The sequence below is a fragment of the Ambystoma mexicanum genome, chromosome 2q (assembly GCF_040938575.1).
Source record: "Ambystoma mexicanum isolate Mex_15411 chromosome 2q, UKY_AmexF1_1, whole genome shotgun sequence".
Classification (NCBI taxonomy): domain Eukaryota; kingdom Metazoa; phylum Chordata; class Amphibia; order Caudata; family Ambystomatidae; genus Ambystoma; species Ambystoma mexicanum.
Window position 1 is genome coordinate 342,116,508 of NC_090924.1, and position 20,970 is coordinate 342,137,477.

Below are 20,970 nucleotides of genomic sequence, written 5' to 3' on the forward strand. Positions count from 1 at the left end.
TGATAATTTGACCAAACCAAGTTACTATAACCTTGTTCACCAACAAGGTTGTCTCCAAACCCTTCCACAGAGCTTAGTTCTGAGAATCCCTCCTAACAGTGATCCTTCATCTGACAAACATGATGCTAAATCGTCCAGTGCTCACTAAGTGGGGTCTTCCATTCTAGAATATTAGGATAAAGCAGATATTGTTCCTAAAGGGAACCCATGCTCATGCAGCGAACACCAAGGTGACTTCTGTAGCTTCCTAATACAATGTCCGTCTGGACTGCTTCTGTAAACGCTGTTTCTTGAATGTTGGCTCACTCCCCAGTCTGTCAAGAATTCCTTAACTACTTTGGTTAGGTTGTGCTATAACTGGGCTGCATTGCTTCTATCAGAATATCGAGCAGAAAAATCGTCCAATGTGTCGTGAGAAAGGAGTACGATAGGAAATAATAGGTACACGTTCCTCATTGTAGGGGCCCTTGCTGTGGTATGCCTTAATCCACATTCCTCTATGCAAAATTCCCTTCAAACCAAACCCCCTATCTAATCTTTATTTTTCAAAGGGAACGGGTGGAGTGAAAGACTGAGGTGGGGCAGAGTCTGAAACGGCCATGTACAGGGGGCTTAGCTTTTTAAAATAGTTTCTTCTTCATAGAAAGTTCCGGTACGATGTCCTGCAGCAAGCTCTGCCATGAGTCCAGAAGAAGGCAGCCTAAACACAACCAGTACAAGAGCCACTGTAGTGAGTAACCTTTACTTTTTAATGTGACTGTTACTTGGAAATGATGATCTTTGCCATTTCCTTTCCTGCGATTTCTTATATTTGAATGGCAGCATTGCATTACCTGAGCATCTTTGTGTGTAGTTGCGTCTTCTCTTTTATTTATTTAGAAGTTTTGTAGAGCACTAAATTACAGCAAACTTCTTCAAAGCACTTAGATTAATACAGGAAAATACAGGGTATGAACGCAGCAAAACAAATTAGCAAAGCGATTAGCAATAATTGGACAGGTATACAAGGCAGCAGAGAAAAAAAGGAACAAACTAACTGAGGTAGAGGTAAACAATCACATTACAATAATGTACATTCAAACTTTACCGAGTAGTCGGGGGCGGGGGGGGGGGGTAAGGCTGAAGATGATCCGGGTTGCCCTAACACAAATGTGACATAGGGAGCACAATCTACAGTAATATAAGTAGAGCATTCTGACTGCAATTGCCCTGATTATGGGGCTGTAGACTAGCTGGAGAGAAGCTAGCATCCAGAAAAATGATCATAGCTGATGCTTCACTTTTTGAGAGCTGTATTCTATAAAACATTGGTATGATTCCATCTATTAAAGGAGTTTGGGTTTGCTGCCTTCTGAGTAAGGTTGGGTTCATAAATGCCATGTTAAAATCCTGGTGTTCTAGAAGTGGATCATCCAAAAATGTTTTAATCTCTATCACATGAGATTACTGCTAACACATATATTTTGTACTACAACCACTTTGAGCAGGGCTATAATAGCTACTTCACCTCTGGCAATTCCTCTGTTTATCCATGTTTGTTATAGTCTTTATCAAGGTGGTGCCTATATGTTTGTGTGTTTAATGGCTTGTGTCAGTTTAATGCACACCAAGCAACCACGTAGTTGCTGGGAGCCTGTCATACATTAGTGTTGGTATCACAGTCCCGACACTAATGTATGCAGAGGGGCTGGACAGTGCATCTTTGTGCCACTGTCTAGCCCCTCTTGAAATGCACAGGTCACCTTTGAGAATAAGGCGACCTGTACATTTCCAAAAAGTAGCGCAAATGAAAGGGGTGCATTCTTTGCACCTCTTTCATTTGCAATGTTTTTTGATAATCTGCCCCTATGTGGGGATCTTTTACAAAACCGCTTTGATGCAAGGTAGAACGTGGTAAGTAAACTGATTTTAATAACTCGCCAACATCTAGTGACTTGTTCTTTCCAGACAAGCACCTGGTAACTGTTCACACACTAGTGCATGATCCAAGGTAACCAGTTGGCCTTACTCTGGAGGTGACCCAGAGTTCTCTCTAGGGAATTCTGACAAAAAACAGTCCCGTCTAGGCTTTCATCTGGGCAGCCTGAGGCATAGCCTCCTCTCTCTGCCGAAGAATTTGCTGACATCCCCGCTATAATCTCCAAAATACATGACACCCTGACCACTCTTCTCTCTCTCTCTGCCCCAATCACCTTCTCCTCTCCTTTCTCCTCTATCCCCTATTTCCCACTTCCCTACTGAAATTCTACCCATCCTTTGCTTTGCCAACATATCCAGTTCTCCAATTGACCCATTTGCGCCACAAACTAAAAATGAACTTGTACCCATCACCTCTGCTGACTTCTATGCCCTAGTCAAACCCTGTCTCTCAAGTAGCATTGTGCAAGCCTGCTACAAAATGGCCACAGGCAAACTGCATATACAGAAACCCAATGCTGTCCCCCAAAAACCCTCATTCTACTGATCTGTCTCCTACCCCACCATTTTAAAATCTCATATCCAAGGTACTCATTCAGTAAACCTTCCTCCCTCTAACCTGGATTCCAGTCCAATCGCTCCATTGAGACTGCTCTCACACACTGCCAAGTTGTTAATGTCTGTCTACCACTCACCTTTCTTCCATCCTCATTCCTCGAGAGCTTTCTATAGTTTTTGACGATGCAAATCATCCCTCCCTCCTTAAAACGCACTTCCTGGTTGGCTTCAAGGACACTGCACGTGACTGAGTGATCCTTCTCGATCTTCATAGAACTCAGCCCCTCCTCCCCCACACCATTTCCCATGAACGCTCTGCAAGGATCAGTCCTAGGTCAACTCCTCTTCACTTATGCACCTCCCCCCTTAGTAAACGCATGTCTCCCTTGGCTTTTGATGTTTATCAGATCTTCAAGTACTTCCCATTCTGCACCCCTGCAATCTCTGTATGCTTAAGCAACTGCCTAACTGCCATCTGTTGCTGGTGGCGCTACACTGCCACATGCTAATCTCCCCAAAGACCAAAATCCTCTTTCTCCTAGCCTCCAATGCGAAACCCAACCCCTTTCTCTCTTCACATATCGCACTTGGGCTCTCTTTTACAGTGACCATATACTCTTCTAGCTAGTCACTGCCTCTGCAACCAGACTCATCCTCCTAAACATTCTGCACACACATCACACCCCTCAACAAAAGTGCTTTGCAAACTGGACTACTTTGTGTTCTTCCCCTCTACTCGTTTGCTCCCCTCTTCCAAGTGTTCATCTTTGCAACAAGCCTCCCCTACTCGGATCCTCCCTCACCTCTCCCCACCATTACCACACTGAATGGCTCTCCATACAAAATCACTCCCTAAATTCCTACTACTTATATGTGTGACCAGGTCAGGGGCCCCTCCAGACCTGGGGTAGACAGCCTACCAGTGTGTACACCAGAGAAGGCCCTAACCGGGGAGTTTGGTATTGGGGGAGAAAGGACAACCCATGCTCCCAAGTGTGTGCATTGTACTTGACTGCTGGTACCACTCTCTCTTCCACAATCCTACGTCAGCCTCTATTCTTGTGAGTTCTCTTTTGCTTTTTCACAACTGAAACTCCCAAAATGCACCTGGGTGCAACCAAAGAAACCTGGACTGGAACCAAGTGAATGGAATAGGGACCTGGCAAGGAATGGATTGGGATTTGTACTGCCAAAAAGAGACGATACACCCAATACTCAATCCACCAACCCCAGACATCCCCCAGGGGAATGGTGGAGCAACAGAAAATGAACTGGGAGTCAGAGGGAACTGCGTGTGAGCATAGGAGACAGAAACACCCCTCAAATCGGTTTGGGACCAAAAGTCACCTGGACAGGAAGAAAGCCACCAGAAAAGCGAGCAGCCTGAGCACCTGACTGCTAACAAAGTGAAACTGAAAAGGAGGCATGATTAAATGCCTTCTTAAAGTCTTCAAGCTGCGTTTTCAACCCTCAGAGGGATATCTAAGTCAGAGATTGTACAAGGGGAGAATGTGACCAGGGAGACCAATGGGAGCCCGGAAAAGCGCTGGATGTGGGTAGGCTAGCCTAAAGAAGTGCAGCCAGCACAGAGGGAATTGGAAGGTGTGTGGCTGAGGTTAGGTAGAGCAGTTATGGGCCAGGAGGCTAGGTGGAGGGCGGGCGTTGAAGTGGAGTGTTGAGGAGACTGGCAGTGTTCTGAGAGAGTGCAGGTAAGGTATTTTGTGTAGATGAGTGTGATACCTTGTGCGTGTGGAGTGGTGAGCGTGGTGCGAAGGGTGAGATAGAGCAATAGAAAGAGGGAGTGAAGTTTAGGGTGATTTTAAGAGGGAGTGGGTTAGTCGAAGTGATAGTGTATGGTAGAAGCATGTTGATAGTATGCAAGTTGGTGATGGTAGTAGTTGTGAGGGCAGAGTTAATCAGAGGAAGGTAGTTGGAAGATAAAGGTTAAGATGGATTGCTCAAATCTGGCCTGTTGGACAGATTTCAGGCAGCCACTGTAATTATAGTGAACAGGGTAACTCTTGAGTGTTTAGCCAAACCCAATCAAGGTAAGCATGGAGAGGGGTCAAAAGACTAGGTCCCAGGAGAGGTGATTGGGATCAGGGGTCCACAATGAGTCCACACAATGGAATACACAATGATTCTACGTAGACAGGTAAGTGCACACATACTATATTTATTGTAAGCCCAAAAACACACTAAGAAAACAAATCAAGCAAGTAGTATTATCACACAACCCTCTAAATATAAAACATATATACAGTCACCTTTGGTTAGAAATGCATACAATTCACCTAAATACCTGAAAGGGAAGGTAAGTAGTGTGAGCGTTCTGAAGGCATCCTCCCATCTACTCCCCTTGGATCCTCTTCTCAGGTGGTCAGGGAAAGGCCATCACTCTTGGGTCCTGACCCTGGGGTGGAGATGTGAGGGAGGATCACCTGGGTAGAGGGACCTTTGGGAGAGGATATCTGCAGGTAAGACCCGGTAGCCCCCTTTCCCTGTTGAGAATGGCTCCTGCCCTCCCAGACCTTTATAGGGTATTGTAAGTCCTTTTCCCTTCCCTACACACCTAATTTCTCTCATTCTCATACCTTTGCAACTGTGACTAGCAAGAGGCAACTAGGAGTAATGCACACTTCTAGTCTGTTTCCCCACTGTGGTACTGAGACGAGAAAGGGGACTATGGAAGGTCCGGCATGTCCCGTTAATTACTAAAATTGTGGTCAAGCAAAGAATTTGCACATGCAACCATTTGAAAGGCCACAGGTTGCTAAAATGGTAGACCGAGAGAGAAAGGGTAACCTGCCTGGTGAGAAGGTGGCAGCTGCGAGGCGAGGAGCAGGCTGGAGCAGGCCCGTTGGAGAGGATGCTTTGTGATGCCAGGAGGATGAGAGAGGTGCTGCAACACGAGCAGGCCGTGAGAGAACCAGATCCCCTGCAAATACCTGAGCTGCGTGTTCCCAGCTGGAGCTGGGGAACACGGAAGACTCCCAACTGCTGCAACAAGAGAGAGACGGAGACACCTGGAGGAGCAGCCATGTACTGGTGAGTGTGAGAGAGGGAACACTCATACCGGGGCTCTCCAGGGGCAGGAATTGAACATTTGCAAGTAGCAATTCAGCTAAAACTCCTAGAAGTGGGGCTTGGAACCCTAAGGGAAGAGTCTCGAATACCGAGCAAACGGCAAAGTACTTTTTGAAATGCCACAAGATTTATTGAATACCGAATCGAAGAGAAAGATAAGGAAATCAGGTGAAAATACTGCAGGAGTGAAAAGCTAATGATGTACAGTTGTGAACACAGTGAAAACTCGTTCAGAAGCATTTAATGAACAAAGTGAAAGCTAATAATAAGCACTATTGAAGTAAGCAGAAAAGCAAACATCAAAGACAAGTTGATGAACTTGAATGGACATTGGCAAAATCCAAGTGTTAAAAGGATTTACACCACAGAGTGACAGTGACTTGAATACAAGTTGTGGCAAAGCCAAGAGACTGCCATGATGAAAGCTACCATGAACGTGAATTACTGAGAAAGGTCCAAGGAGAAAACCAAGAGTATCACAAAGTGCCATGGGTTCTCGGTTGCATGACCTGTAATGGGTGGACCGTGTGGTCCGATAACTGCGCCTAGGCAGAGTAGCCCTACTAGAGAAAGAACCAAAGAAAGCCACGATGGCTATGCTACAGGACATTTGCTGAAGTGAAAGGAAGCATTTGTTTGAGCCATTAAAGAGCCTAGAGGGTAACAACAAAGTTAAACTGACGTCATTCTTATACGTCAAGAGGCTCACAGCAGCCCTAGTGGAGGAGCTGCGCACTTGAGGAAGCGAACCCCGAGATTTTGTGAACTGTTTCCCTTTGGGAGTTTTTTTGAACTTGGGAAAGGTGAAACTGAAAACAAGCAAGAGCTTTATTATAGACAAAAGGGGTGCCTGATTAAAGTCCCTGGTCCTCCAGGCGTTCTATAATAATCAACATAAATTGGACCAACAGAACAGGGAATAGCCTCTCAATACATTTATGTATTCATAAAAACCAATAAATGTTCAATTGTCAAGCAAAAGCTGGCAGAAACTCAGAAACGTTACTTTGAACACTGTTTCTTTTGGTTCTGTCATCCCTACACATTGTATAGCTGTAGTTGTGAGGGCAAGTATAGGTTTTGACACACAGGTTTTTGAGTTAACTTAATGACACCGACTGGCTTTAGTTTCTTTAGGTAGGGAGATCCCACCTTAGTTTAGGGCAAGTTAGGCATTAATCCATCCTGACAAAGACCGATAAAGTATTTTTTAAGAAAGTGAATCTGTAGTCTGTGTCTTGTTTCATGATGCCTTCACAGTAGTTATGCAGGGAGAAAGCCGGTCCACAAGAATAGAAGCCCTAACTTTGAGTCCAATTGCAAAGTTGAATGCAGCCTTGTTCACAAAGTTCCTTGAGGAGAGGGGAAAAAGTTAGGATGAGAAGAGTTCCAAAAGACTTCAGAAGGAGTTTGCAGGTCAGTAAAATACTTTATCTTTTAGAGTAGCTTTTTAAGTAAACATTATAAAAGCAAGCGAATGGAATAAATCAAAGATCTTCACAAACTTTTATAATGTGGGAGATGGAGGCACCGGTTAGTGTTGCAACTACTCACCAACCTTATTCCGATTTTCCCAAAGGACTTGGTAGGTTGGATGGGAGTTGCTTGAGGTAGGTTTTTCCACCGTTGGATCCAGTAGAAGATGCCCAGGAGCTGCAGGTGCAAGGAGTTTCTGGTTGGGTCCAGGAGCTGAGGGCAACCCTTTCCAGCGAAGAACTGCAGCAGGCACTGATGCAGGACTTTTCAAGACACTTAACAGATGGGGATGGCCCATTTCAGCAATAGTCACTGCACACGGGCAGTAGCAGGTGTCTCTCCAGTTGCGAACAGAGGAAGCCTTCCAGAACATGACTGGATTACACTAGGTTTTGGATTGTATGCTTTTCTGGCTTCTCATAAGAGTGAATGTGAATTCTATATTGATTTTATAGGTGTTCCTTTACATGCATACTGTTTAGCATTATTTTAATTCTACTGCATTTCGATTTGCTGCTATTTGTATCTTTTGCAAATATCAAATCATTGAATTTTAATCTTCGTTTAGTAATACTTTTTATACTGCCTTAGATCAGTTTTAGACTCTGCTGTGTTTTGCTCACATTTGTTTGTATAGAGCGATTTAAAACAGCACAATTCCTTGACTCACGCTGCACGCTCTGACTTAGAACTACATTTCCCAGATAATTTGTTGTTCGTCACGCGTTATATTCTGTTTGCACTGCGACTGTACCTGGCGCGACTAAGCCGGTTAGTGCCGGTTTGTGTGAGGTGAGTGTGCAGTGATCCCTTTTTTTGTTTCCACCCTTGCTTGACTTGTCCCACCTTACAAGGTAAGCTTTAACTGTTTGCACCGTTGTTGTCTTTGCAGTGCCCTTTGATTTTGATTTCTCTCCACAATGCATTCGGAGGAAAGCTTGCTTCTTGCTTCTGATCCCGTACATCCTTCTACAATTGACTTAGAACTTGTACCAAACTCGGTCTCCTTTTTTTAAGTGAACTGCCCCTCACTAACACTAACTGCACTACTAGCTCCCTCCCCGCCAATGACTATAACATCTGTCACTTATTATCTTTCTCTATCATTATTAAACACGTGATCTCTGGTCAAACACGCTTTTGAGATTACTGACCACATAAGTACACAGGAACTTGATGTGTTGGCGCTCTCTGAAACGTGGTGATCAGATAGCCATAAATAACGCAGTGCCCCCATGATATAAAATCTTCAGGGCTGATCATAAAGATCAATGGGGTGTGGGTGTAGCAATCATGGTGAAAGAACACTTTAACTGTCATGACCCTAAAATTCATCAATTGGATGGCTGTGAATACTTCATGATTAAAATACAAATTAACCATAACATCTCTCTCTCCTTAATTATACTTTACAAACCTCCTCAGTCTATTCCTTCTTTTGAAGAACAACTTCTAGGCGTATTGTATAGCATTACTACAATTAATTCACCAGTCATCGTTATGGGTGATTATAACCTATAGGCTGAAGACCCATTAGATACCTCTGCCACCTCCCTCCTATCATCTTTAGAAGCGATTGGTTATACCCAACAGGTAAAGGTACTAACGCATCAAGGTGGCCATACCCTGGACTGGTTACTAGTTCATAATGTTCAAAATCCTGCTATTGGCACCCTTGAATGTCCCTTGTCAGATCATTTTTTTGTTAATACTACGATTATACTGCCAAGCCCCCACTAAGACTTGATACCAATGTCAGGACTACGATATCACACCAACTGTCTTCTCTTCCTTGGTATCCATTAAATTGGGCGATATTGACTTATATGATGGTGATATGCCTGAGCTATTCAGTCATTTATCTGTCATTAATGACACCATCAATACTCTGGCTCCAGAAAAAAGTAAGATGATGAAAGCTGAGGCTACCTATAAAATATGGTTCTGTGACAAGATTGTGGAAGCAAGAAAAAAAACACTATATCAATGCAGATCATCAAGATACCATCTCCTCTTAGTCCTCCGAAATGTGAATTTCATATCTGTATCGAACAAGATCAATGAGATTATTATTAATATGAAATCCATATCCTTCCTTGGTGACGCCTGCCAGCCTGATATATTAAAAGGATCCATGAATGTTTTGTTACCTGGATCACTAAAATGATCAACTCTTCCTTCCGGTTGGGCATAGTATCTGAAGCTCTGAAGGAGGTATGGGCTTTTGGAAAAGGACTCCCTTGACCCCTCTGTCCCTAAAAACTACAGACCCATTACCAACGTCCCATATCTGTTGTAAACCTTAGATTGGCTTATTTACAGTTGCAGAAATGTATTGAGGAACATAAACTCCTCAATCCAAATCAGTCCAGCATTTGTGCCCAGCATGTCACTGAGACCGCTCTTTTGGACCTTAAATCAAATATTATTGGAATTATAGAAAGCTATTACTATTAGATCTCGCAGCAGCGTTTGATATCATCAACCACAATCTATTACATAATAGACTGCTAACTGTCTCCAATGGCTCTGAGAATGCAGCAGAATGGATTGCGTCCTTTTTGGGTCCCAGAACTTCCAGAGTGGCAGTTGGGAGAGCTCAAGCTAAATCTACTTCCATTGCATGTGGTGGTACGCAGGGTCAGTACATTGCAAGGTAACTTGAGAGAGTCCAAAACAGAAGTAGTACAATGGAGTGACCCTTTTGCCAGATATGCTTCATGTGTCTGTGCTGTTAATCACAATTGAAACCTGAATAGCATGAATACCTTCCCATTCCCCTACCTCCTCCCCCCTCCCGCTCCTCACATCAGAGAACACTACAGGATAATATGGGCTCTTGACCAAGCACTGTTTGTCTTGTTGTTCTATTTTGCCTGTCAGCGGACCGAGCTATGCAGCATTAGGAAACTTTCTGCTGCCAATCTTTTCTGACATTTGTAAAGCTTTTCGGGTTCTGTTGGGTGGTGGGTCACCTTGACTTAGGTGCCACGCCTTGTATATTTATGTGTTTCTATTCGCCGCATGATATTCAATGACGGGCAGCCAAGCCATGTCTATATGGGAGTGTGTTTCCAACATTGCGTATGTGATGCTTTCCATTTGGTATATCTCATGTGCCTTGTCTAACCACTCTTTTCTCGAGGCTAGTATGCTGCATTTCCATCGGATAGTCTGGCAGACTCTTGTTGCTAAGAACAGGTTTCTGGGCATGTGTGACAACACTGTATGCATCCCCTGTTTCTGTTTCCACCCCAAACAATAGGAGCAGTGGGGATAAGTTTCTGTGTATCCCGTCAATAGCCTGCACCTACCCAAGGAATTCTTTCCAGTTTGTTTGGACCATCTGATAGCTCCACCACTGGTGCCAGTAGTCACTAACCTCTGGGCATCCTCTCCGGCAATGTGGGGCTATCCCTTGGTACATTAGTCTTTGTGGGGTCAGGTGCCATCGTAACAGTAGCCTCCCATTGTGCATCTTGTATTGCATTGAAATTGGGGAAGACCAGACTTCCCTATATGTTGCCGCCCAGGCTTCCTCGTTTTTGTGCAGGCCCAGCTCTGTGTCCCATATACCTTGTGTGCTCGGTTTAGGGAGGTGACCCCTGGGGATGAGCAAAGAATACAATCGCGAAATTAGCCCTTTGGGGATTTGGCTTTCGTTGAGGACTTTTTCTAACAGCGTCAGCGGCCTACAGAGGGTGTCGGCCCAGCATGAATCCTGCAGCACGCTTCCGAACTGCAGGTAGCACAGCGGGAAGATGGTAGTTCCCTGTAGGGCTGTTTCCAGATCTTGCTTTGTTATGAAAGAGCCCACCTTCCACATCTGTCCTGCCCTTACCAAGCCTCCCTCATACTGGGCTGTAAGCTACTTGGGTCCACCGGCAGGTCTCTTGTCGGGGGTGCCCATATACAGCTTAGCGGAGATGGCCAGGTCGTCACCCCTCGCATCTTTGGGGATGGGTGCCAGATGGTCCACAGCGCCTTGAGTACCGGGTGTTCACAAATTCTACACGGCATGTAGCTAGCAGGGACCCAGAGCCATTCACTCAGGGTTACCAGGGCGAATAAATAATTTTCGAGGCCCACCCACTACTTTTCTGTGTTTACCCTCAAATGGTCTACCAGCACCCGCAGTTGGGATGCTATATTCAAACGGGTCTGGGAAATTCATACCTCCCTTATTCTTGGGCGTCACCAGGGTCATGTACGAGATTCTAGGCTTATGATCTGCCCACAAGTACATGAGCAGGGATTGCTTGACCTCTCTGTGGAACGATTCAGGGATTACTACCGCAAGTGATTGATGAGGAACAGTAGACTTGGGAGCACATTCATTTTGATTGATGTAAAGTGCGCTGCTCAGTACAGTGTCATTTTGGCCCACCTCTGCAGGTCTGCTTTAATTGTGTCCAATAGGGGAGTGAAATTCGCGCTGAACTGGTTTGCTAGGTCTTTAGTGATTTCTATCCCCAAATATTTTATTTTCTCTGTTTGTAGCTAGAATCTCCCGTCCATAGTGAAGTGACTCGGGACGGTGGCTGACTGCTTTAGGGGGAGGGCTACTATCTTGTTTAGGTTGATGCGGAATACTGATAGAGCCCCATATTCTGCGAGGTCCGCTATGAGGGCGCAAACTGATTCCTTTGGGTCAGTCAAGTATACAAGGATGTCGTCAGCAAACAATTCTAGTTCATATTCTGGCCCCAGTCAGACCAGCCCGCATAGCTGGGCGTTAGCTCGAATAGTTTGTGCAAGTGGCTCCAGGACCAGGGCAAACAGGAGGGGTGCCAGAGGGCAGCCCTGACGTGTGCCACGTGTCAAGAAAAAGGGTTCAGAGGTGATGCCATTTACTTCCACCTTGGCCGTGGCTTCTCAATATAATGCCTGTGCGCCTCTTGTCCATTGTTGGCCCAGCCCCGCCCAGCTCATCCCCTCCCAGAGAAAAGGCCATTCCACCCTGTCAAATGCCTTATCCGCCTCTATTGACAATAGGGTGGGACATTCGCCTTGGTCGTTTATGGAAGCAATCAGGTCTAGGGTTTTGCGTACATTGTCGGCACCCTGCCTACCCCTTACGTAGCCTACTTGATCTGTGTGTACTAACTGGGGGAGGACATGGGCAAGCCGTCCAGCTAGGACGCCGGCGAAGATCTTGGCATCTACATTTATAAGGGATATCCGGTGGTATGATGCACAGTCCTTGTTGTCTCTACCTTCTTTTGAGATGACCACAATTCTGGACTCTGTGAACGAGACTGGTGCCTGACCAGTCTCCAGGATCTTGTTGACGAGTTTTACTAAGAATGGGGTTCGGGAGCTACTGTGGGCTTTATAGAATGCTGGTTAAAACCATCCTTCCCTGGCGCCAACCCCGCTTTAAGGTTGGATATGGTGCCTTGTATTTCCTCAGCTGTTATGGGGGAGTTTAGTGATGTTGGGATCTCGCCTGGCAATTGGACTCGAGGGGTGTTTTTCAAGTATTCGGGGATCCCCTCTTCGGTGCCACTGCCTTCTGTAGTTTACAAAGTGTCATAGAATTGGGCAAAGTGTTTTGTTATCTCGACTGGGTTTGTTACCTCCCCCGCTTTTCAGTTTGTGTACCAGCATATCCGTCCTCTGGGCTCGTAGGCGTGCGGCTAGCATGGTGAGCTTTGTCGCCTTTCTCGTAAAATCTTTGCTTTAAGTACCCGAGTTGAATCGGCGCTTTATTGTGCCATATTTTGCCCAGTTTGTTACGAAGAGTTCCGAGTTCCACTAGGGTTTCATTTCTACAGGTTATCTGAGTCTGAAGGATGGTTTCCTTCTATCTGATTTTCCCTTTTTATTTTGTTCTCTCTCAACAGCCTAGTTCTGTTTCTGAATGCTTCCTCTGAGATCAGGACGCCCCGTAGCGTGCCTTTGGCTGTCTCCCATACTGTGTTTAATGCTAACTCTTCTGTGTCATTGCTTACAACGTAGCCCTTTATTTCCTCAACCAGAGTTTCCTTCAATATTGAGTCTTTATAGAGCATATCATTACAGATCAATCTGCGTTCTGTTTGTGGGGGTAGTGTTAGGGAGAATTCTCTGTTTAGGCTGAATTTCCTAACCTACTGAGTCCCCCAGCAGCTTTGCTGGATTTTTGGGGTTTATTTATTTCTCCTGCCAAGAGTGAGACTCTTTTACCCTCACTCTTGGGCATGATTTGAGTGTGTTTCTTTGAATCTAGATGTGTTTAATGGGCTATGGGGTCTTTTACTCCATAGGGCTTCATGTGTTTTTGTGATGTATTACACAGCACCCTCAGTGCAGTAACACAGGGGTGTCATAGTGACCCCCCAGGATAGACTCCATACCCTGGGACTGACTACTGTCTCCCAGGGCATGTAAAGTCACCATTGACTTTATTAGTCTTAAATTCTGAACAGAACCAGTACAAACCATCATATTGTGGACGTACTGGCTGGGGCAATTCAATTGCCCCGGGTCTGTTAGTCGAGGGGGCACATCTCCGTCCCCCCTGATCGAGTTTTGGCTGGTGGCAGTGGATACTACTTTTTATATTCAACCGCGAATATTTTCCTATGGGATTTCCCGTTGTTTTAGGCTACTATCTTTATTTAATTATTTACGGTAGCCTCGAACATACCGCCGGTTTATTTAATTAATATTAATTCTCCGGTTGGTATTTTTTGCCAAAACTTGATTCTAAAATGGCGTTTGTGTTCTCTTCTGTGAGTCCAACCCAAGTCGAGCCCTTTGTTCCACTTTTTGGCGGGCTTCTCCACAGAAGCCCTCCAAAGTGGTGCCACTCTGTCTGGGGTACTTAGGAGGGGTGGAGGGGGATTTAGGCACCCTGGACTGAGTTGCCTAGGCAACTCAAGTCGCACTCCGTCCTGATTGGCCCAAGTGGTGAGCCGGCTGGCTCACCACTTGGCATGTTTTAGTGACAGCTAGGCTGAGTGAATGGGGGTTTTCTGCATTAAAGCAGGGCTTTGGGGACTGGAACTTCAGAAGTCGCCATAGGACCTAAGAATCCGACGAGGGAGAAGCTGAGCCGACCTGACACGACGCCACCACCGGTGGAGCCCTGCTGGACCGTCTCACCACTTTTCCCAACGACAGAGGAGATCTCCTGCCAGAGAGTCTTCTTCCTTTGACTGGTGGGGATAACCAGTTTCACCGTCTTTTCGCCTTCCCGACGTACCTCGTGGCCGCCTTGCCTGTGCCAAGCACCCCGGCAACCGGGATACCACGTTTTACCACGACCGCGAACAAAGGTACCACCTTTAACCGGAAAACTCAGCGGCTTGTTTCTGCCCTGGTAGTGCAACGACCTTCATCTTTCCTCCAAGTCGAGATCTTCTCTTCCCCTGGCGACAACGCGACTTGCACCCACTGCCAGGAACAACTGCCACCGCTGGAGGATCCTTCCCACTTAAGGTACCGTGTCCCGCCAGGCTTCCCTTGCTACCGACTGTAGAGGGTAGATTTAGCCCCCGGCTTTCGAACCTGGGTTAGCCTGGGACACCCTGGCTAAACTTTCCTAAACCCCTCTAAACTCTTTTTGAACTCTCTGCAATACTTTCTAAGCCTAGTGTAACTGTGTGATCTTGGGCGCATTTGTGCTCTGCTCTCTCTAAGAGTGGGCCCAGCCTTTGGACTTTGGCTCACCAGTGACTTTTGCTCTTCTGCCTTGCTAACAGTGTTCCTAAATGTTCGAGTGGTGTACCTTTCCATATTCTGTCTTTACCCTCCCTTTCTCACAAACGTATTGGATTGCCATCTAGGTAAGCGCTCACCTCTGTATGAAAATAAGTGGTGTTTTACTGAGACTTATCTGATAAGGAAAAAGGAGTGTATATTACAATAGTAACTGTGTTTAGAATATTTTACAACAAGAGTGCTAGAGTGTTTCAAATAGTGTGTTTTTAAATAAATAATTATATACTTTGATACCAAAGCTCTGGTCAGTGTTTGCTTGTATTGGTGTGCCTGAGTGCCTATTGTGTATACTTTGCATACTGCCTAACTCTTCTTGAGAGAAGTCTGACTGCTCAGCCACAGCTACCAGGTATATCTGGGTGGTACAGACTGCTACCAAGTGGGTTTACGGCTAACACCTGTAGTCCTAAATTTTTTGCAGTGTTCCCTAAGGGAACTTCACAGGTTTCTGCCTAACAGGTAGGGAGGGTGGAGGGTCTGAGATCAAGTTCTAACAAACACGTTTCAGGGTCTAACCATCCTATTATATCGATAGTGGCTAGTTGTATTGTGTATGCATTCGCCGCTTTATGAGTATATAATCTATTTGTGCGTACGTGATGAAAGTAGTAAGTGAATGCTCTTTTCTGTGGATGCATCTTCCTCCACCCATCCAGGTAATTGGCCTTCAGGAGATCGGGGAATCGTTTGCCAGCTAGATTGTGGGGGGAGTCGCCCCCTGTCTCATAGAGTCCCAATCCATAGCAGGGTCTGATATCACATTAAAGTCCCCCCACCTATCAGTGCTCCTGTCTTCCAGCTGTTTAAGAAAGTGAAGATGTCTGTACTGAAGGCTAGCTGCTTCTGATTTGGTGCGTAGGCTGTGCAGAGGGTGATCCTGCGTATCCTTACCTTCCCATTCATTGCTATATACCTCTCCTCCTTATCCCTGTGGACCTGTGTATCCAATGATTTCCTATAGACAATGCCTACCCCTCCCTTCCTGTGCTCTCCTGATGCCCACAGCCCCCCGCCTATCCCCCCCCCCATCTTGAATTCTTTCCCTTTCGCGAATTTGGTTTCCTGGACAAACATGGCACACTTTTGTGGGGAATTCAGACCTTTTACATTGAGTGACCCGAACCTAATCCTGTTAGCTTTTGCCATGATCTGATGTCAGATGTCTTCCTATTACCTTTGACCATGGTTCTGTCAGCTTGTTGTCCCCCCCCCCCATGACCAACTTATTCTGTGTGGAGAGCGCTTCGTCTGCCTGCGCTGTTCTAGTACTGTAACTTCCAGTGAACCCTTTTCCCTTGTCTGTGCATCCCCCTCCCCTCTGAAGTGTGCTTCCATGGGTACTTCTCCTATAGTTGAAGATGCCCTAAAGACAATAAGGGCCACACTACAGGGGCCCCTCACCAAGTTGGTGTAACTGTTGTGTAAACAAAATTCATGGCAACTTGAACAGACCGCAGCCATAAACATGTTAGAATCTAGAACTAACCAACGGAATCACTGTAAGTTTATATTTCGACCTTAATTTGCAGGGCGATAGTATCATGTTTTCTTGGTACGATTCCGACTCCCCCATTTTTTCCCCCTCTCCGGAGCAACCCCGGCCTGTGTAATGTGTGGCTCGCCCGTTTCAGGCTAGCCAAAAGTTCTGAGTGCCAAATCTTTCAGTCTTCTGAAAAGTGTGTGAACGTGCTTCCACAGTGTGTTAAAGCACTTGCATTTCCTTGTGCCTTGCGCACGTCCTCTGCGTCGGGAGGAGGCTGTTGGTTTGTCTACTGGGCCCCTGATCTTCCACGCACAGTCTTGTCCGGTCTCCTGTGCATTCGTCCACAGCTCTTCCAGGACTCCTTTCGCTTCTTCGGAAGTTACACAGCAGTCCTCTCCTCCACACTCAAAGTAAAGGGCAATCCCCATCTGTAGCGCACATCTCGTTCTTGTAACCAGGTCGTAAGCAGTTGCAGCCTGTTCTTGTAACCAGGTCGTAAGCAGTCGGCATCCCTTCCTTTTGAGGAGTGTAAGCGCGGAGCGATCTGCAAAATATTTACAGTCGATCCTTCAAACGTGAATGTCCACTTTTTGTTTATAGTAATGACATTTGGCTAAAACCGGGAAGAAGGGTCAATGTAAAATGAGATATTAAGTAATTTTTATGTATAGTTACAAATTCAAGAATTGTTTAAGTGCGGGGAAGGTACTGAGGTCTTGGCACAAGACCCCTACAAATAACAAGGAGAGAGCATTCAACCTAGGAATCCTCCCGCCCCCTGCACAATGTCAAACGTTGGTAAAAACCAATTGCTCAAATGTTTGAAAAACATATATAGACAATCTCATATGCATATAAAGATTACTAAGGTGTAACTTATAGAGCATTTTTTTTGTTTAAATCCCCTTCAACAGTCTGTTCAGGCCTTTGACGAAGAGGACCCATTCCTCGAAACGCGTCGCAGCAGAAAACAGACTACTTTTGTTTGCTTCTATCTGTACATGTATTTGAATTGTGTACATCCAAAATATACAAAAAATATATTTTTTTATAAACCCTTGTGTTATGTAATTTTTCTTTATTTGGCCAAGACCGACCTCAGGCCTTTTAGTGGGCCTCCGGCTCTATGTATCCTGTTAAACTCAAATTCTGTGGTTGCTGGGGGGATCGAAAAGAGAGGCGATCAGGACTTTCACTCTGTTTTCAAGAGAGGATGGTGACTCACCCAGTTTTTCTTTGAGGCCCATGATGCAAATGTTCGTCCGCCTTTCCCTGTTTTCCATATCATCAAGCTTCAATGCCAGGTCTCTTTCTCTTTGTTCCAGATCCTGGAATTGGACTTCACTGTTCATTACTGTGAGGTCACTGGATAACTGATTACTTTCGAGCGCTTCTATAGGGTCATCAACTTTCCCCATCCTCGACTGCAGATCTGTCCCCTACTCGGTTAGGGTGGACTTGATGGACCCGATTTCCACCAATAGGAGCCGAATGTCCTCTTTGGTCGGGCTGTCGTGGTCTGACCTATGGATGTCCGGTTGATCTTCCATCCGGCTCGTTTCGGCATCCGCTGGTACGTATCTATAATTGTGCAGCATGTTCCTGGTGCGCTGATCCAGGGTGTAGCGGATGGTTTCCATGCGCCTCTGGTTGCACCTGCATGCTTTGCTGCATGTGCTAGCTCACTAGGCGGGAGACACAGTGTTTTAGTCAGTTGACAACTTCCAGGTAGTGGGTGGCCCCCGGCAGCTGCTCACCCTCTGTTGCTTTGGGCTGGAGCGCTCTGTGCCTGATGCAAGTTTGCCCTCTCTTGGTTGCCCCTGTTTTGCCAACAGTTTTCCTGTTGCTTCCACTTTTATTTGGGGACTGAAGTGCAGCATTTGCTTTTGAATAACTGCAGGCGCGGTTACTTTTATGCATTCATAAGACCGTGGCTCAGAGCCACGGTACTGCTGGACATGCCCTGCCTTGTCCTCGCTCCCCTGGGCTGTTGTCTTAAGTTTCCCCTCTCCCTCAACACTTAGCCGGTTGGGGGATAGGGTGGTTCCCTTCTGCCGGTTAGTCTTGCCTTCATACTGATTGCGCCTCGCTTTGTCCCCTGCTCCGCTGGGCTGCAGGAATACTCCTTTTTCCCTCTCCCTCCGCTCTACACCGCCTTGGGAGGGAGAAGGTTCATTCCACTGGCTTGATGGTGCTTTGGGACAAGCGTGCGTTTCGCGCCGTTATGGGGATTCTGGCTTGTGGGAGTCCCTTCGATGGACTCGGGAGTCAGAGCGGGTGACTGCTCCTTAATGCTCCTCTGGTCGGGGGGTGCAGGCCTTCTCCGAATGCCTGTTGATGTTCCGGGCCATGTCGCCACCCAGAGGGTTGCACTCTCCTAATCACTGCTTCGTCGCACCTGCCATGTTTTTCCTTCTCATCAGGACAAAGCTGTACTTCTGTGCGGCCGCATTTGGGCTGATGGAGGGCTCCTGCTCCTGTATTTCGGCCCGCCTATGCTCGGGGTGGGCGGTGGGAATCCAGTTTTAGTTTATAAGGCGGGTTAGTTCTTTTATGCTGTTTTAGCGATCTGTTTCTCCATTGCAGCTACCTCAGTGAGGGAAACAGTGGCTTAGGCTGCCATGTCGTATGCGCCCCCTGGTGGTCTCCTTTCCCTTGCTTTTTATGTTAGAGCTTTTCTCAATTTCTTCGAGGATCTGGGCTTCAATTCGCAAATTATGCCAACGATACTCAGATCCTTTTCGTTCTCTCTGCCAATTATCAGGAGGATGTAGTAGCTGTGAATCGTATCCATCGTGAAATGCAAGCCTGGATGGCACACAATTCACTAGCACTCAAAGACTCTAAAACGGAGTTGCTTATTATAGCCTTCGGTCCTCGATTAAAGACCCTCTCCCAACAGTATGAATCTTTTGAGGTGGCTGGTAACGTTATCCCTGTGAGCAAATCAGTGAAAACCTTGGGAGTGATGTTGGATGCCAACCTCTCATTGAAAAAAAACAGGTCTCTCAGATTCGCTCATCGTGTGGATATGTAACCAAACTATTGCATCAGGGCATATCTCACAATTAAAAACAGATCTCTCATGGCATCCTCACTAATAAACGCACGATTGGACTATTGTATTAGTTTGATTGGGACATCTCAAGGAAACCTACAAACTGCTCAGAATGGAGCCGTTAGGGCGGTATTTGGCTTGGCTACAAGGGATCATGTCACTGCCTTCAGGATGAGACTTCACTGGCTTTCGGTGAGGCAGAGAATCGGGCATAACATTCTCTCTGTTATAAAAGCCAACATTTGAGGAGATTGGGTCCTCCGACGTATTCCATATCTATGACCGTAATCACCAGAGCTGTGCTGCTTCGGAAAATCTTTTTGCGCCCTGCGTCGATGACGTCGATATGCCACCCTCGAGGACCTCCTCGGACGGCCGACGTCACTGGATGTTATAAGTAAGATGCACGACGCCCGTAGCCTCGGTTCCGTTTTTTCCGCGAACGTGTTCGCTGCGGAGATCTCGGCGCGCCTTGACTCTTAGGAGTTTTTTTTTTATCGGTTCTTCGAACCTGTTTGTTTGTGAAGTTATCCTTCGTGATGTCTACCTCGTCTTCCACCCCGCGTCCGGGCTTTAAGAAGTGCGGGGACTGTGGGTCCAAGATGTCGGTGATGGACTCGCACAACGCCTGCCTCTGGTGCCTCGGGGAGGCCCATGACACGGATGATTGTGTCGACTGCCAGTCGCTTACGTCCAAAGCCTTGCGGGAGCGCAAGAAGAAACTGTCGGTAGGTAAGGTGTCCAAGCTACGAAAGTCTAGGTCTGCGGGGCTTTCGACGGACGATTCGAGAGGCAACTCTCCTCATCGTCGTCGAAAGTCCAGTGGGTCTCGGTCCCCGAGTAGGTCCTGCCACTCTGCCTCTTCGAGGCACTCCCGGAAGCGCCGTCATCGGTCGCCTTCCCCATCCGAGGACTCCGCCCGTCGGCGGGTTGCTTATCCCGTCAAGCATGCGATGCCGGAGGAATGGGCTTCCTTCGGTAAGAAAATACTAGCGATTCTCGATTCGCAGGGCACTGGTCCGTCCGCGCCTCCGAGTGGGGTCGGGCTCGGGTGGTCGGCACGATTCGCGGGAATGTTCCCCCTCAGACGAGGGGAATCGTTCTAGTCATGCCCGTTCCAGGACCCAGTCCTCGACGCGCTCGAGACCGTGTGCACCTGTGACGTCTTCGAGGAAGACGTCGACGCCAGTGGCACTGAGGTCGTCGACGGACTCTCTAGAAGCTCCGCCTCCGAGGAAGTCTTCAGCGCCTTTGGCGCCCAGGCTGTCGAAGGACACGCTCGGGGCTCCGTCCTCGAGGCCTTTGTCGATGCTGTCGGCGCTGCGCTCGACGTCGATTCACTCAACGCCGTTTCACTCAATGCCTTTCGAGGCTGTGGTGTCGGAGGTACCCCGTGGCATGGGGAACCCCCTAGAAAGGCTCTGGCCAAGGTCAAGCATGGCTTTGTTCCCCATTCTGTGCCCTCTTTCCGCCATCTTGAGTACATTTCAGAGGTGGATGAGGGCTCTGATGATGGCATGTTTCCTGATACGGTGCCAGATGAGATTCTCTCGAGGCATAGCCAAATTGAGGACCTGCATCAGTCCCTGCAAGAACGCCAGTGGTCTGGACACCTCTCCGGAGGTGGAGTTTTGTAGGCCTGAGCCTGGCACTCATGCCGACTCCTCGTACTGGCGCCTTATGG

General features: G+C 46.9%; 1 protein-coding gene across 3 annotated transcripts in view; it reads left to right on the plus strand.

The window, feature by feature from the left end:
- The window catches only part of E4F1 (E4F transcription factor 1), a 1,100,649-nt gene that overhangs the window by 593,163 nt on the left and 486,516 nt on the right, over nt 1–20,970 (plus strand). For 2 of the 3 annotated variants that reach the window (XM_069647347.1, XM_069647349.1), the window contains one exon: nt 644–730. The exons of the other annotated variant lie outside the window; for it this stretch is intronic. In XM_069647347.1, coding sequence (XP_069503448.1) covers nt 644–730 — 87 coding nt within the window. The remainder of the gene's footprint in view (nt 1–643; nt 731–20,970) is intronic. 3 annotated transcript variants of the gene reach the window in all.